Below are 17,146 nucleotides of genomic sequence, written 5' to 3' on the forward strand. Positions count from 1 at the left end.
TATATATATATATATATATATGTATATATATATTAGTTGGAAATGTAGGACACAAAAAACATACCATTTCAGAAAATGGTAGTGCATTTTTCAATGCTTTAATTGCTTCAGCAACCTTAGCTCGATATATCTGCCATAAGTGAACTTTTAGCAAATTTACTATGCAACTTAGGAGAGAAATAAAACGAAGGTTAGCTAATACTACTCCAATAAATAGCTACGTACAAGGCTATCTGCGCTTTTGTTGCGGAGAAAAGGGATAATTTTGTATGAGAAAACAATAAAACGCTAACAAACTCCCAAAGAACACAATGGAAATTTTCTTACCCGACTACTAAGCACTTTTGGAGCTCTAGTCATTTTCGTTCCCATGCTTGCTTCAGATTGTTGCGCGACATTAGAGCAATATTTTGACGGTGGCTTAATCAAGACACCAAAGGGGAGCCAATTCTCAAAATGGCATGGAACAAGCATAACATATTCCGCAAAGAATCAAAATGAAATATACTTATGAAATAGATGAGAATCAACTTACGATCGAAGTTATTTGTGCACATAGCTAAAGAATATATATATTAAATAGAGCTATAAATATGAACATACTTCTGCAATTTCTTCAGATTCAACCTTATTTGAAATTTTTGCTTGTTCTCCTTGAGTATTTGGTAATGAATATCCAATCTATATTTAAAAAAAAAAACCTTCAGAATCATAGACTTTAGGCCCTACGTGTGACATTATTTTAGAACATAGGTACCACACATTACCATGGAAGGCAAGAAATCCTCCAAACATCCAACTATTGCAGCAGGACATGGAGAGTTTGATAAACTGCTCAATGCTTCAACATCAAGAAGACTAATAATAGGCATCGATTGATTCAAAGTTGAAGCGCTAGTTTCAGGAAAGGATGTTCTCTTCAAGTAATTCCAATTAGAGCTTCCAACATCCAACGGTGAATCTATTGCTCTTACATCAGAATTATATTTAGCTAGAGATGATGCAGTCTTATCGAGCATTTCACCAGATGTAGTTACAAGTAGTGGCCTTGGATTGGGCAGAACAATACCCTGAAGAAGAATATTAGCATTATAACTATTTTTTTGCTCAAATTTATATAAAAGAACTATTTTTAAAAATAGCATAAATTTCATACCAGTTTCTTTTGTATCTAACAACCCCTTTTCTTCTCACATATTTACATGCATGCGAGCCTCATATTTGATGATATTTTCCATCGAGGATTTCTTTATTATAAAATTAATCTCATGTATGATAATAGTAGATAAATGAAAATTTTAGAGAGAGTTTTAATTGAAAAAACAAATATAGTTGTGTGGATCCTAGCAATTATCAATAGACAAAATCATAAATCCAAATAAAAAACTAAGATATAAAACTAAAAATGATCTTTTAGTAATACAAATCTAGTAAATGCTAAAAATCATTAGATCAGACAAATAAATAGTTTATTGAAAATTACTTTCCCACGACACTACTAGTTGCATAACTTGGCATTGCAAGTAAATCAAGGGAAATAATATTAAGTATCAATTAGTTATGAAAGCACAATAAGTTTTTTGCATAATATTGCTTATGTAACCGTTCATTAAAATATGTCTCCAACAAACACCAAATGGCATAATCTTATTCATCTGTAACTACCATATTCCAAATCTTGCAATCAAGCATTTAGCTTTATTAATTATGCATGCTTCCCCATTTTTAACAGGACAAATGGAAAGCTCATGAAAGAGTTCATTGACATCGAGCATATAGGATCAGTTAAATTTATAATAAATACCTCATCAGTATTAAGACATTTGAAAATTGGAACTAACATAAGGGTTAATGCTACTCTCACACATAAGTTGCACCGGAAACCTTGTTTATATTGATCTAATTCTATGATAACATGAAAGGTCTACAAAACCTAAGGCTGACAGCATTTTGCTACAAAATAATTCAAATAAATTGAGGATGCATTAAAAGAATAAAATTTTGAAGAACACAAAACAAAAATTAAAAATTGAAAAGAAGGGTGCCACTACACCAACAATCATCATAACTAGCTTTTATCCTAACTGATAAAGTTGATTATTTGAATTCAAATTAACCATTCATTCCCACTAAAGTATAGCATGAGAAGTAGCCTTTTTGGAGAACTTGCATCCACATTATTGTGGGTTTAACCCTTTTCCCTCATCTTTCAACAATAATTTTATTTAACTAACAAGTGCATTTTCTATTGTATATTATAAATGTTCAAACCTTCGAAAGTCTATTTTTCAATACCTTCGCTTCAATTGATGCTACTTCCATAACCTCTCTAATATAATCATTCCTCAATTTATCCTTTATAATTTCGTCACACAAAGATTTTGACATTCCTTTCTTTGTTTTGCCAATCTCAACTAGTCTATTAACAACATTTTTACTAGCAAACACTATGATTCAATTAGTCCAAATAACATACAATTTATAAATATTACTATTAATTCTCCAAGGCATTGTTTTAGTGTAATACTTTTGAGGTATTTCTCCATTTTAAATGCTCGTCATTAACTAAAGAAATTATTCTGTTATCCATATATCAATCTATTGCCAATTGAATCCTAGAGTTATTGGGCCAGTATATCACTTCATCTTAGGGTAATACCTTTGAGTTGTGAAGTAATATTGTCAATATTAAAAACAATAGTAATAGTATAGCAAGCATCAATAATAACCTTCTTTGCTCATTCCTCAACACAAATAAAATTGATCAAGCATTCTAAACCATCAATGTTAAACAACCTCCGCCATCAATGAAATTGGTAATCCCAATTGGCTCTTAGAGTGTAGCAAAATAAAACTTAGTCATCAATACTCTCAAAATTTTATCATTAGTTCTAAGTTTTGTTTTGAAAAACAAGAATTTGTATATTTATCAATAAAATTGAGTCAACTACATCATATTAAGTTAAATTTTGAGATTTCCCAAACTAAAATTTTTACTTAAGATGAAATCTTCTAAAGTGCGATGATATAATTGCATATTCTATCGGGACTGAAAAGTTCTAATAGTTTGATAATTTGTGGTTTAAATTCAGTAAAATGAGAAAATGTTTTAATAATTAAATATTTTAGTTAAAGAGTATGATCAACATTGATAAAGAAACCATTAGAAATTTTGCATTCTTAGTTAAATATGTAAGCAAAAGCTTTATGGTAAGTTGTGTCTGTAGCTTTGTTAGAGATAAACATTAATTTTCTTATGCCAAAATGATGTTGAGAAAGAGCTTTGTGACAATTAGCATGCATAACCTTCATCTAAAAGTAGTGCGAGAAAGCTAGGTAAAGACATCCAAAGGTTTATAGCTTCCTAAGAAATTGATGCACATTTGAGATATACATGTAATTCTTGAAACATAATGTTGAACTCTTTCAAGAGATAAAATCATATAATTTACCTTCGGAGGGAAAATCATTTCTATTGCATTGATTGATAACATATGTTTTTATTTCAAACTTATATATTCATTGTATGGAAATAATTTGAGATTATAAAAATAAAAAATTGAAATGTCAAAACAAAGATTTTAATACTTGATATCGAAAAAGTTAAGATGATTAAACACGTGCTCATATAACTGAGAAAATTAACCATGGAAGGTTGAGAATTATTACAATTAATATGTATGCTTCGTAATATTAAACATTCTAATTGAATGTTATGTGAATGTATATATAAGAGAAAAATCAATTACACCAAATCATCAAATATTTACTATTCATCTTTTCCTATAAAAATCTAGAATGAATAGTTTGTTTAATACATTTACATACTAGAAAAAATATAAAGATATTTGAAAAGTTGTTGAACTTATATTCATGATTCAAGACAATGCAAATTAAAATCAGCATTTTCACCAAATCATAAAAAAAAAAAAAATAGTATTTGTTTTGTCCTAAAAAGTTTAAAAATTTCACTCATACAATAGACCTGTATACAAAAAAAAATATGATGTCATGGGGCAAACTGCCACATAAGTTATATTTATAAACCATATTCTAAATTAGAAGAATATTATCCCACCATTTCCAAACATTTGATTGGCTTCACAAAGGGAATTTGGAAGGCAGCATACCATTTGATTTATCCCCAGTATTAAAATCAACAAGACGGTGGAAAGGAGATTTGAAAAATGGAGTAGGTTAGTCCGGAGAATGAAGAGGTTGAACAAATATAAAAGGTTGCTCAAAAGGATGAAGAATGTAAAAAAAAGTATAAAAAATTCATAGCATTTATATATTTATGAGTTTTAGCAATTTGTCCCACTAAGCACAATTTCCTATAGAAAATAAGTGTTGGCCTGAATATCCAATTTAGTGGGTATTCACAATGAAAATCACGACCATAAACACAATCACAATCACCCTAACCTAGATCTAGGGTCGATGACCTAACACAATCCTCTAAATTATGTGGTATGTGTGATGAGTCATTAGACAAAGCATTATGTTCAAGTTCTGAATTTATTTGACTTTATCATTCAAGTTATACAAAAATAGGATGGTTTGGGTTTAAGTTTAAGTGTTTTTGGGTGATATATAATTTTTAAGAATTTTATCATAAGTTTTGATTGCATGATTATGAAAGACTTATAAAATACCCAAATAACTTAAAGTGATAATTTGTGGCTTCATAAAATGTACATTAAATTTTTAATTTTTTGAAATTTAAGATTTTTATGAATTTTTATTATTAAAATTTAATTTATTTAACATTTCTCAAATTTAGGGATTTTTTTGATTCTTCAAAATTTTATATAAATTAATTAAAAGGTCAAAAATGATTCATAGATGTTTTATGTGAATGTTTTTCTTTATGAACTTTTATTAATTTTAAATAATTAATTTTTATTTTTTATTGTTTTATTAAATCCATAAAATAATATAAATCCAATTAATCTGCAAACTTAATTAGAAGGCCTGGGATTCAATTTTTGGGCTCTCTTCTAACCAACCAGAAAGCTCGAGCTCAAGTGGTATTTATAGGAGTACTGTGTTAGTCGGCCCCCATAGCTCCCTGCTCCAACCATTGGACCCAACTAACAGAAGGCTTAATTGGCCAATGATGAGCAGCCAAGTGTCAAGGTGGGTAGGAGGGTACGTAGAGTTGTTTTTATAGTTTAACCATAGAATGGTGCTCATTTTAGCCAATTAATTGAGGTTGGCTAGATTTTGAAGTGGGCTCATTTGAGAGTAGATTCATGGTTGTTTGGCTACGGATTTAAGTAATAATTAAGTGGCCCTATAGGTTGCTTCTCATCAATTCAAGGAGGGATAATGGCTAGACTTTAAATGTTATTTGATATAGCTATTTAACGTAGGATTTAAGCAAAGTGTGATGATACTTATGGGCTATTTAGCAAGAGATTTAAGCAAGGTTTAATGGCTAGATGTGAGCAGCAAGTGGATGAAGCTAAAGATTGTTTGGTGGCTGAATTTATGTAAGATTTAAGCAAGTTTTGGAAAATTTTATTGGCATAGGACTGATATAGCATTTCGGTTGTATTTTAGAAAGGTTTAATGTTTAGCTTGGGCGGTGAATTCGTGTTAAATTTGGAGTGATTGATCATTGTTTTGTGTGTTTGAGGTTGTTTCAGAATTCATTTTGTGTCATGTGTTGTGTAGGTTTAGATTGGACTTAGTGAAGTTTACGTGTTATTCATGTGAAATTTATAATAGGTTAAAGGTTGATTTGTGTGAAGTTTAGCAAGTTTTGAAATGTTTGTTTGAAATTGATTTGACAGTTATCTAAGTAATGAAGTTTATTTAGAACTTAAAGAATGTTTATGAATTATTTTAAAAGTGAAATTTATGTCTTATATTTTAAAGAATTAAGAATTGATTAATTCCATTTAGATTTCTTATGTGATATGTTTTATATTTTTTTTTTGAGTTATGTTTAATTTACATTTTTATTTTGTTCATTTTAGCTTTAAATGAATTTATTCGAGTTTCAAAAGTCATGGCATATGCGAATTTGAAGGGTAGAGACAACGATGATGAAGGAAGTGGCAACAACGTAGAGCAAATCCCTTGCCTTTAGATGTCTTCTTCTTCCTTTTCCACGACGCTACTCCATGAAGAGATGGTAGCCATGTAAATCAAATTGAAAGAAATCAGAGGGAGGTTACACTTCCTTCCAACGGATTCCCATAATGGGAATTTGGCACAACAATTTTCTGGCAAAGAAGAGTTGCTTATTGCACAGTTCACTATTCCACTCTTTGCAACAATATCATCATTCTTATGATCACTCTTCACAATCACCCTCTCTCTTCCTGTTAATCTTGCAAATTTGAATATGATTACGCAGCAGGATGATCTTTTTCACTCTCTGGAACAAACCTCCAATTGCATCATCTCTTTCTCCTCATGACGAACCTTCGTTATTTGCCCAGCCTATTCCTCCTTTTGCTAGTTTCAATATGTCTTTTCAAAAAGATCTTCACCACCCACTTGTACAACCATCTCTATTTGCCCATTATATTCCTCCAACCGATCAACCTTATCCATCTACTCAATGCATCCTTCCTCATTACACTGATCTCAATATGCCTTTGCACGATAATATTCTTCATACTTTTGAGCAACCTTCTACATTTGTTCAACCTCTTCATTCTCTTGACCAACCTACTCCATTTACCAAATCTCTATTTCATCATCTTGTTAATTTTAATACCGAGGATCCATCAAGTGGTATGTTGCATTTTGGCTCGCCTTTGTGGAGCAACTTAGATGACTAGAACTGGTGTGATAGTGTTTTTTAAGATTTGGAATTTAGTTTATAAATATAGTTTATATAGCAACTTGCCTAGTGACATTATATTTTTTTCTTGTATACAAGTTTATTGTATGAGGTGAATGTTAAGCTTTTCAGGATAAAATAAATAATAAACTTTGTTGATTTGTTGAAAATGTTAATTCTAATTTGCATGAGTTTTGGATCATAAATATAGATTCAACAGCTTTTTGAATGTCTTTATATATATTTTTAGTATGCAATTGTATTAAACAAACTATTTGTCATAGAGTTTTTAGGAAAAAATGAATATTGAATATTTGATGACTTAGTGTAATTGCTTATTATTTTATATATGCATTCACATAAAGTTCAGTTAGAATGTTTAATCTTATGAAGCACACATGTTAATTGTAATAATTCCCACTCTTCCATATTTAATTTTCTTAGTTATATGTGACTGCATGTGCTTAATCATTTTAACTCTTTCAATATCAAGTATTAGAATCTTTGTTTTAGCATTTCAATTTTCAGGTTCTATAATTTTAAATTATTTTCATATAATGAAAATATACATTCGAAATGAAAACTTATGTAATCAATCAATGCAATATGAATGATTTTCCCTCCTAAGATAAATTATATGATTTTATCTCTTGAAAGAGTTCAACATTATGTTTCAAGAATTATATGTATATCTCACTCGTGCATCAACTTTTTGGAAGCTTTTGGCATAAGAAAAATCAAGTTTTATCTCTAGCAATACAAACACAATTTATCATAGAGCTTTTACTTACATATTTAACTAAGAATGTAAAATTTTCAATGGTTCCTCAATCAATGTTGATCATAATCTTTTAATAAAATATTTAATTAATAAAACTTTATCCCATTTTACTGAATTTCAACAATAAATTATCAGATTATAATAAATTTTCAATCATGATAGACCATCTATTATATCATCACATTAAAGAGATTTCATCTTAAAAAATTTAGGTTTTGTATGATACATAATATTTAGTTTAGGAAAACTTAAAATTTAACTTAATATATTGTAGTTAACTCGGTTTCATTGATAGAATATTCATATTCTTGTTTTTTCAAAACAAAACTTAGAACTAATGATAAAATGTTGAGAGTATAGATGAGTGAATTTTATTTTGTTATACGTTAAGAGCAAAATGGGATTGTTTTTTTTAATTTTTTTAGTTTATTTGGCGATGGTGGATAAAGAAGTTGGTGGCTTCTGGTGATGACAGAGGATGATAAAGACAATCAGTGGTGAGTAACACCTAGTGGGGGTGGTAATTTTTATAAAAATTTTCAGAACACCAAAAAATTATTTTTAAGTGTCAATAAAAAAATGTATGTATTGTTTGGTGTTTATGGAGAGTATAGTCGAATGTTATTGTTGGCTATGACTACTTAGTTTCAATTTGTATCTATATGTATTTCAGATGTTATAGGTTATGTGTTTCTATCTAACGTGAATGTGAGTGCGTCATTGTTTACTCGAATGCTTTTGCTTGATGTTGGAGTGCTTACATGTATTTGGAGTGAGCAGCAAAACAATAATTAGCTTAAACTTTTCCTTCACAAAACACTCTTTAATAGTTTACGCCATCTCATAGTGGAATTTTCATCCGTCCCGGTTCGTGTTCTTAGGTAAGGCAACATTACAAATCTTTCCCTCTTGCTTAGTGTATTTTGAAACTAGATGATGTCATTGGCATTATACTATTTTGCTATTTTTTTCTAGAAGACGGGAGCTTTATATACACAAAAGAATTTAAATTTGGTGAGTTTGTTCCTTTGAAAATTTTGTTCCATCCTGTTTTTGCTAGTCATTTCAAAATCCACGAAGGCTTCAATGTATTTATATGAGTAATGTTGTAGGATTTTGTTCTTTTAATTAATTTTAATTGTAATATAATATGTAAATATTAAATTATTTCATCCATAGAACCAGGAGCACGATGATTTTGGTCTGTCATTTTCCTTGTTATCTACAATTATTGAATCCTAAAATCTTGTTACTGAATTTTGAAACGAGATTTTAAGTCTTACTAATTCTTTTACTTATAAATGTAATTGAACTTGTTTGGAGATTGCTAGAAAGTTATAAAACATTTCACATGCTTCAAAATTGTTGATATTTATATTTTATTTTTAGGAAAGTCTTTGGAAGACCAAGAAGTCTTCTAAAAATATTTTAGGATCCTGTTGGATCATTGATCCTCCCCTTTGATGTTTTTCACCGGGTGTGGTTGTTAAAAAAAAAATAGAATACATACTAAATGAAAATAGAAAACACACTAAATTCACACCAAGTGCCAGTCATCTTTTATATCGTTGTTTACTCACATATTCAAAATGGATGAACTGTTTAAGATTATGATCTATTGTGTAAATATAATACACATAAACATCAAAATTTCTTTGTCTCTTGATGCTTTGCGTTAGCGAAAATAAAATATGTGTTTTTTTACCGGTTTTTTTAAAAGGTTGTCATTAGGCATCTAAAAATGAATTAGGAAGTTATAGTTTCATGATTGCAATCCCACTTCTTATACCTTTATATAAAACTAATGGTTTATCATGGTCGTTGGCGATAACAAGCTATTATGGTACCTAAACACTTGAAAACTTACAAACCAACTTGGATTTTGGACCTAACTCGGTTAATATATCAAATGAAATGATGGTGCATGAATATTATTTTTTGCAACCTGTTTTTTCTATAAAAGTGTATAGCAAACTTGGGAAATTCATATCTTTTGATTTATTAATACCATGAGGTGAGGAAGGATACAAGTTCATTCATCAGAACGTACTCATAAAAAATTAAGGTGCACTCATTAAAAGTCAATGCGCATTCATCAAGGAATAATGTGTACTCATTAGAGGCACCCAAGATGCACTCATCAAAGGATCGAGTGCACATCAAATGCCAAAGTACCCTCATAAAATACCAAAGTACATCCATTAAAGATTGAGACTTGTCAAAGGTTAAGACGGGCTATTCAAAGGCAAGGACACATTCACCTGATAAAGATGCACTTGCTAGAAATCATAGTTGATATGAGCTCATCCCAATTCAAGGGGTTACTTGCCCAATAAAAAAGAACACTCGCTGCAATTTGTGAAGCTACTTACCTGGTCAACAGAAGATACTTGCCCATGCATATATCAAACTAACGATTTCATCAAAAGGTCAGCATTCATTTTAGAAAGCTAGCAACCTCATTTACTCTATTAGTGACTCCTAGTCACCAGCCTAAGAAGTTGTCCATTTGTACAAATCAATGTTCTAACTGATATTTCTATATGTGCCTATCAAAGCTATGTTGCTTGTGTCCACTTATCTAAAATTATCCTATTATGTATTTTTTTCTTTATTCGTTTTTATGAGGTCAAAGTGTGCCCTATCCTATAACATTCAAAGCCCCTGAAATTCTAGGTCAAATAGCAATTTTGAAGGATAGAAAGTCATTGCAAGCATTTCAAGTTGGCAAAAACGTACTCAAACTTTGTCTCTCTAGACTTTTTCTCTCTCTATTTTTTGCTCTACCAAAACCATGTAAATCTTGTAGTAGGATTCTCACATCACCATGGAAAATCTGGACCCAACATATTTCATATGTATATACTATTAGTAAGAATCACTAAAAGAATAAGTTATAGAAAAAAGCAATCCTACGAAAAGAATTCATAATTGTAGTTGGATCTAGGAAGACCAGCCATTTTCAAATTTCTCTTTAGCTTTTGAATTTAGATTTAGTGGTTTAACGAGCATGTAATTGTATATCAATAAAAATTCCAACATAAAAATGTGCATACTTCTTCCCCTCCCATGTGTATTTTTAAGTTATGCAAACTCTGGGTAGAAATAATCTAATAGTTAAATCAGTAATTTCAAATATCAAGGGGAAAAAATACTTTTAATAATCATTGGCCACATAAGCTAATGAAATCAGAAAATTAACTAATAAACAACTGTCTTTTTTATCTAGCAAAGCAGATTCATAATATAACCTTTTAATCAGCAACAATTGCAATACAGTTTCAACTCAATCGATATAAACAAATGAGCAACAAAATTGCCTTCAAATAAAAAGAAAAAGAAATCAATGAATAAATGTCGTATATGTGCAAGCATGTGTTATTATTCAAAAAATCTTACAAATAAATGCCTCATAAATATGTTTCTGCATGCAATTATCGCCTTAGCAAAAATTTCATCAACGATAACACCGTAGACATGTCATAGAGATGTTCTTTGGAATCCACTACATCTAAACACGAAATATAATTTAAAGAAATTAAAATATCACATTCCTTTTTCAAGAAATCAGCAACATCAGACCAAATAGACATCGTCAAAGAGTTCATAATCTGCTATTCGGCGAAATGATCGTAACAGATTAAACATATTAGTATTGAATCACCAGGACAGCTAACAAAACTTTTATATAAATGTACCTTCGCACATGAATCAACCTAGCTAAAGTTCATCGAAGCTCACAAGTGACATTGTCAAAGAAAAAATACATTTAATCCTTAAGAAAAAAAAAAAGTTTATAGATAGAAAAAACCCTGAATAAGAGAGCCTTAATATTAATAGACCAAAATCAACAGCTCATTGCAAGATAACAATCGGAACAGATCTAGGATGATAGTATTAAGCTAAAACAAAGAGGGTAGGAATGGAGCATCGCATTCGATCGGACGAAGAAAAGGGAAGAGAAATACGAGCGGATTGCTTACAACGAAAGGTTGGCGAAGGCCCTCCCGCCTAGGGTTTATTCGCTGGGTTTCAATAGAGCATCTCAAGCTGCAAAAGGAGAGAATAATCTGCTTGTTCGCCAAGCTCCCACCGTCAGCTTTTCTTACCGCCCTCTGCAGTCTAATGACTGGCTCCAGCATTTATAGAATGGAGCAGGAGCGCGGGAGGAAAGAATGCCGAATATACCCTTGGTTTTATAAATTCAAAGGAAATCACACGTAGGGCTGGCAAAACTACTCCTTCGCAAACAGCTCGTGTTTGACTTGTTTAAAAGCTCGTGTTCGGCTCGTTAATTTTGTTAGATAAGTTAACGAGCTGAACACGAACAAAGATGTGTTCTTTCATGTTCGACTAGTTTTGACTCGAAATACTACTCATCAAGTTTATATATATAAAAGTAGTATTTTAAAAAAATCTAATTGACTACAATGCTACAAAGATTTATAATCAATTAAAATATTGATTAAGAAAATAGAATAAAAATTCTTAAATTAGATTCAAATGATGTTTAATATCAATAATAATTTTTAAATCTTGTTCAAACCCTTATCGTCTTATGGCTACATGATTAGGGCTGTTAAAAGGACTCTTTGTTCGTGAACAGCTCGTGTTCAGCTCGTTAAGTCGAAATATAAATGAACCGAACACGAACAGTGATATTTTTTAATGAGTCGAACCACGAGTTGAGCATGGCTCGCTCATGTTCAGCTCGTTTACACCCCTAGCTACACGCCCTCAAAATTATGAAAATTATTTTATGCGGTGTTCGATCTGGACCATTCATCATAATAAAAATTATATTTCGGTGGGACTTATTTTCATTTAAAAAAAAAAAATTAATAGAGTATGATGAGCAGTCCAGATCAGACACCGCATATATCTCTGCATGCGGTGTTCGTATGAAATAATTTTTCCAAAACTATTGCCTTTAATTTGAGATAAATATAATACAAATTTCAATTAATTTCTCATATCGCGGTTACCTTAAAATAAATTTAATAGTTATGATGTAATTTTTATTAAAAATTAATTGAATACTTTATATAAATCATTTAAATTATTAATTAATTTTAAGCTTTTGATAAACTCCTCTACTTTTCATATATGGAAACAATAAAATGAGGCCATTAAAATATTTACAATAAAGGATTTATGGTGTAAGATAATTAAACAAACAAAATTATTTTTAATTAAATAGATTATACATATAGTTTGGTATCTTAGAAAATTTGCTTATGAATAACGTTGGGAAACATGAAATAAATGTAGTTGAATTGTAACTAATATATATACTACAAATTAATCATGTAATTATTATGAACGCTTTAATTATAGAATACTCATTTTTAATGACTTTTCTAAATAATTTTGTAAAAAGTATAATTATTGTATTATAATAATTAAACTGACTTTGAAAAGGCTTATTTAAAATATCACTATGTATTGAGAGTCCATACCTATTTTTAGAAATTTGAGAATATTTAATTATAAACACACACCATGGTCAACTAGTCAATTCTAAACCACCAAGGTTAACCTATAGTCATATGGTCAATTTTTCATTCTAGTAATTAATCAATAAATTAACTAATTAATTAATTAGAATGAAATTAAGATCCATTAGATTTAGGTTAAAACCCTAAAACCCTAGCCCTAAAGCTTAAAGTTCAAGGTTTTAACCCATGGTCCAAGCTCATGGTCTAAGCCCATGGCCCATTCAACAATGCTTCATCCATAATCTAAGATAACTTATCAGGTTCAATGATGACACATACCCTACCCATATTCCAAATAAAACCAAAACGAGAAATAAAAAAAATAAAGAAAAAGAAAGGATAAGTGAAGTTATGTCTACCTACCCCTTCTCGTACTTGAAATCTAAGTCCAATTAACCCAAGTCCCTTCAAGCTTGGGTCAAAGAACACTTTTGCCAAGCCCAACAAATCTCACCTAAGCTCTCCTTAATTTGTCCAAGCCATGAATTCCCTCTCTCTTTTCTCCACTGGAGCTCATAGGGTCAAAACTTCAAAAGATTGGAATTACCACCTAACTCCTACCCGTGCTTCTGTAAACCTCCCTAAGGAGTCACAAGAACTCCCTCGGGCCACATTTGGCCTCTTCATTACCCTCTCATGGCCATAAGAAGGGCAAACCCGGGAGCCATGCAAGAAGAGAAAACCTTTGGCTCCCAAGACAAAAAATCCCCCGCGCCTTCCCCCTTCTCCTAGGCAATTGAAACCCCATACTTCCAAGCCTTGACCATGACCACAAAACCTTAATTTGCCAACCCAAATCTAGGACAAATTTTGGGTGTGACATAAACCCTACCAAATCTCTAAACCAATCCTTCCTAAAGCTTCCCTAAGCTTCACGAATTCCCAATCAAAATTGAGCCTCCCCAAGTCCTCTAACATAACTCAAGACCAAACGAAGCCACCTTTTGTCCTAGCTTATATAGTTAGAGCTGATTTCACTTCAAATTGAACCAAGGACAAGCTTCATGAGGTCAACACAATCGTGTCTGTCAAGCAAAATCAAGGCCACGTCTTGGGATAAGGTAAGGATTAAAAACCCTAAATATTGCCTCTGGTTTGGTCTTTTGTGAAAGAAACCAAAACACCATGCTTGATCAACCGTATAGATGTGTTCTTCTAGATTAGATGAAGCTTTAAAAACAAAACTCATAAGATTTCATGAAAAATCATGGGAGATATTAGTGTTTGATCAAGAACAGTTTTCGGGTTAATGTCTCGTGGGGACGATGACCGGATGTCGTCCATTTTCGTGTATTGAAAATGGATGACAACAATTAGCTCATACTGTTAAACATCGGAGGGAAGAAGCACTGGATCGTAGCCACCTCGGATGCTCACGTAAAAAAGTGCCCAATCAATTAATGTCGCACAAGCCTTTGACATGGCCGAGGATGACAAGGTCGTTGTGTGGACAAGTAGGAAATTATGTTTTTTCCTATTTAATTAAATCCAAAAATTAAATAAAATCTTTAAATATACATAACTTTGTGTAGAAAAATCTAAAAATAAAATAAAAGAACCTTTAAACTCAATGAATAGAGGAAAAATATTAAAATTAAAATTAAAAATAAATGGTTTATATTCAATTTTTATTAATTAAATACTCTCTGTAGTATTTTAATTATAAAAAATTAAATACCAATTATAAAATTATGAAATTGGCAGGCATTATTCATCCCATCCTTGGGAATATTCCCTGGTTTTTCTAAGTTAGGGAATGCCCCTATAATAAAAATGATTAATTTTCTACCATCTTTGTAAATATTGTGAAAAAGCATAAAATTGAAAACTGACTAGAAAATTTAGGGTTTTCAATTTAAACTCTAAAATGATAATCCAACCTTCGAAAATTTAAAATAAAAATTAGAAATCTAGAGGCAAGATTTTAATATTTAAAATGTTTGAAAATTTACAATTTAGCCTAAATTGTTCACAAAAATTGGTTTAAACTATTAAATCTTAATGTTAGGGGAATAACAACATGGTTACTCTTTTCAACCATGTGTTTGCTCTTATTAATCTAAGGTTAGTCAAATTTGAATCTAAGCCAAGTTTAGGTTTAACCTAACCTAAGCTTAGTATAATAGATTATACATTAGACTTAACATAATCAGGTTTAAGTTTAAGCCTAATCAAGTCTAGACGTAGCTCTAAACTCTTAGGTCTAGACATTTTAGATCCAAACCAACTCCCAAATGTTGGTTCTAACTACCTTAGACCTAACCTAAACTTCAAATGTGAAGTCTAACTAACTTGGACCCGACTAAACCCTAAATCTTGAGTCTAACCACCTTAGACTCAACCTAACCCAAAATATTGGGTCTAACCAATTTGGACCCAATCAAACCCTAAATGTTGGGCTAATAACCTCAGATCCAACCTAAACCTTAAACCTAAATGTTTAGGTTCAACCTAAATTAAACCTAAACCTAAGTCTAAACCAACTTGGACCTAAACCAAAATGTTTAGGTTTAACCTAAACCTAAGTCCAAACCAACTTGGACTTAACCATAAATGTTTAGGTTAAACTTAAATGAACCTAAACCTAAGTTCAAACCAACTTGAAATTAACCTTAAATGTTTATGTTCAACCCAAATTGAACATAAACCTAAGTCCAAACCAATTTGGACTCAACCTAAACCTTAGGTTCAACCCAAATTGAACCTAAGTCAACCTAAACATTACGTTCAGCCCAAATTGAACTTAAGTCAACCCAAACTTAAGTTCAACCCAAATTGAAACTAAGTCAACCTAAACTTATGTTCAACCTAAAAATGAACTTAAGTTAAACTCCAAGTTTAAATTGGACCTAAAATTAGCCATAAATCTAACTATTCTTAGACGTAATCTTAAATTTTAGGTTCTAAATGTGTTGAACTTAAACTCTAAGTCTAACATATATTAGACTTAGCAAAATTTTAGGATCTATCTACTTTGAACCTAAATCCTAAGTCTAACTTCACTCAGACTTAGTTCACATTGAACTACCTTTAAGTCTAGCCTAACCTAGACCTTACTTAAGTTTAACCTAACTTAGACTTAGTTCAAACTCAATTTAAATTTGGTCTAAGTCTAGAGTTAGACCAAATTAGCCAAATTATCAAGTCAACCCAACCTAATTTGGGCTTTGGGTTAACCCAAATAATCTAAATCATCAGGTCAATACGACCTAACTCGTATTAACCCAAATCAATCAAATCATTAGGTCAACCCAACTTAACTCAAGTTAACTCAAATAACTGAGTCAACCCAGCCTAACTTGGGTTATCTCAATCTTTGGGCCAGGCCGACCCATATCGGATTAACCCAACTCGAGATTCTACTTCAAATTTAATCTAAGCCTTAACCTCTGTTTAATCATGGATTAATTTAAGTCTCACCTAACTTGGACTTAAAAATAAAATTCAAGTCTAAATTAATTTAGAGTTTGATCAAGTATAATTAACTTAAACTTGATCCCAGAGGTTGAACTTAGATTAGTTCAGCTTAACCTGGTCTATTCTTAAGTTAACCAACTTGATTTTATTTTGTTTAACTTAAGTCAAATAAAAGCAAGTAAAATTTGTTTGATTTTAATCAAAATAAACTTGGGTTAATCTTATTAAACTAAGATCAGTTTAAATAAATTTAAAAAGAATTCGAGGGACAATCAACCTAATTTAGGTTAGCTCAAATAATTTGGAATCTTGCTTTAGATCAGCTCAATCCAACGTGAGCTAATCTAAAATCAACATAAACTAAGGTGATTGAAGGATAAGTAGGGTTTTGACTTCTCGTACGAGAATAAAACCACACTTAACCTCAGTCAGGGACAATTTGGGTTAGAGTACCAAATTAACTTAAAATTCACCTTAAAATACATTAAAACTTAAACTTGAAACCTAAAAATGTAACTTAGTTTGAGAAGATATTTTGGAGGAGGTAACCCATGGTTGCTAACAAAATATCTTTGAGTCACTCGTGACTAATCAAACCACAAACCTTAATAAATCAAGACGACGAAACAATGGGATCTTGATCAGGTCATC

At 30.9% G+C, this 17,146-nt stretch overlaps 1 protein-coding gene across 2 annotated transcripts in view; it reads right to left on the reverse strand.

Annotated features, from left to right (window-relative positions):
• Window positions 1–11,764, reverse strand: part of LOC110024841 (transcription factor bHLH66-like) — a 15,575-nt gene extending 3,811 nt beyond the window's left edge. The window contains exons 1-5 of one of the 2 annotated variants that reach the window (XM_020725013.1): window positions 11,564–11,764; window positions 768–1,070; window positions 604–681; window positions 328–420; window positions 65–130 (exon numbers count right to left, since the gene is read on the reverse strand). In XM_020725013.1, the coding sequence (XP_020580672.1) occupies window positions 65–130; window positions 328–420; window positions 604–681; window positions 768–1,070; window positions 11,564–11,722 (699 nt within the window). In that variant the 5' untranslated portion in view covers window positions 11,723–11,764. Of the gene's footprint in view, window positions 1–64; window positions 131–327; window positions 421–603; window positions 682–767; window positions 1,071–1,156; window positions 1,232–11,563 lie in introns of those variants that run through there. The other variant, XM_020725014.1, reaches the window with a different exon arrangement.
• Between the last annotated feature and the right edge of the window lie 5,382 nt (window positions 11,765–17,146).

Source organism: Phalaenopsis equestris, unplaced genomic scaffold, assembly GCF_001263595.1.
Source record: "Phalaenopsis equestris unplaced genomic scaffold, ASM126359v1 Scaffold000276, whole genome shotgun sequence".
NCBI lineage: Eukaryota > Viridiplantae > Streptophyta > Magnoliopsida > Asparagales > Orchidaceae > Phalaenopsis > Phalaenopsis equestris.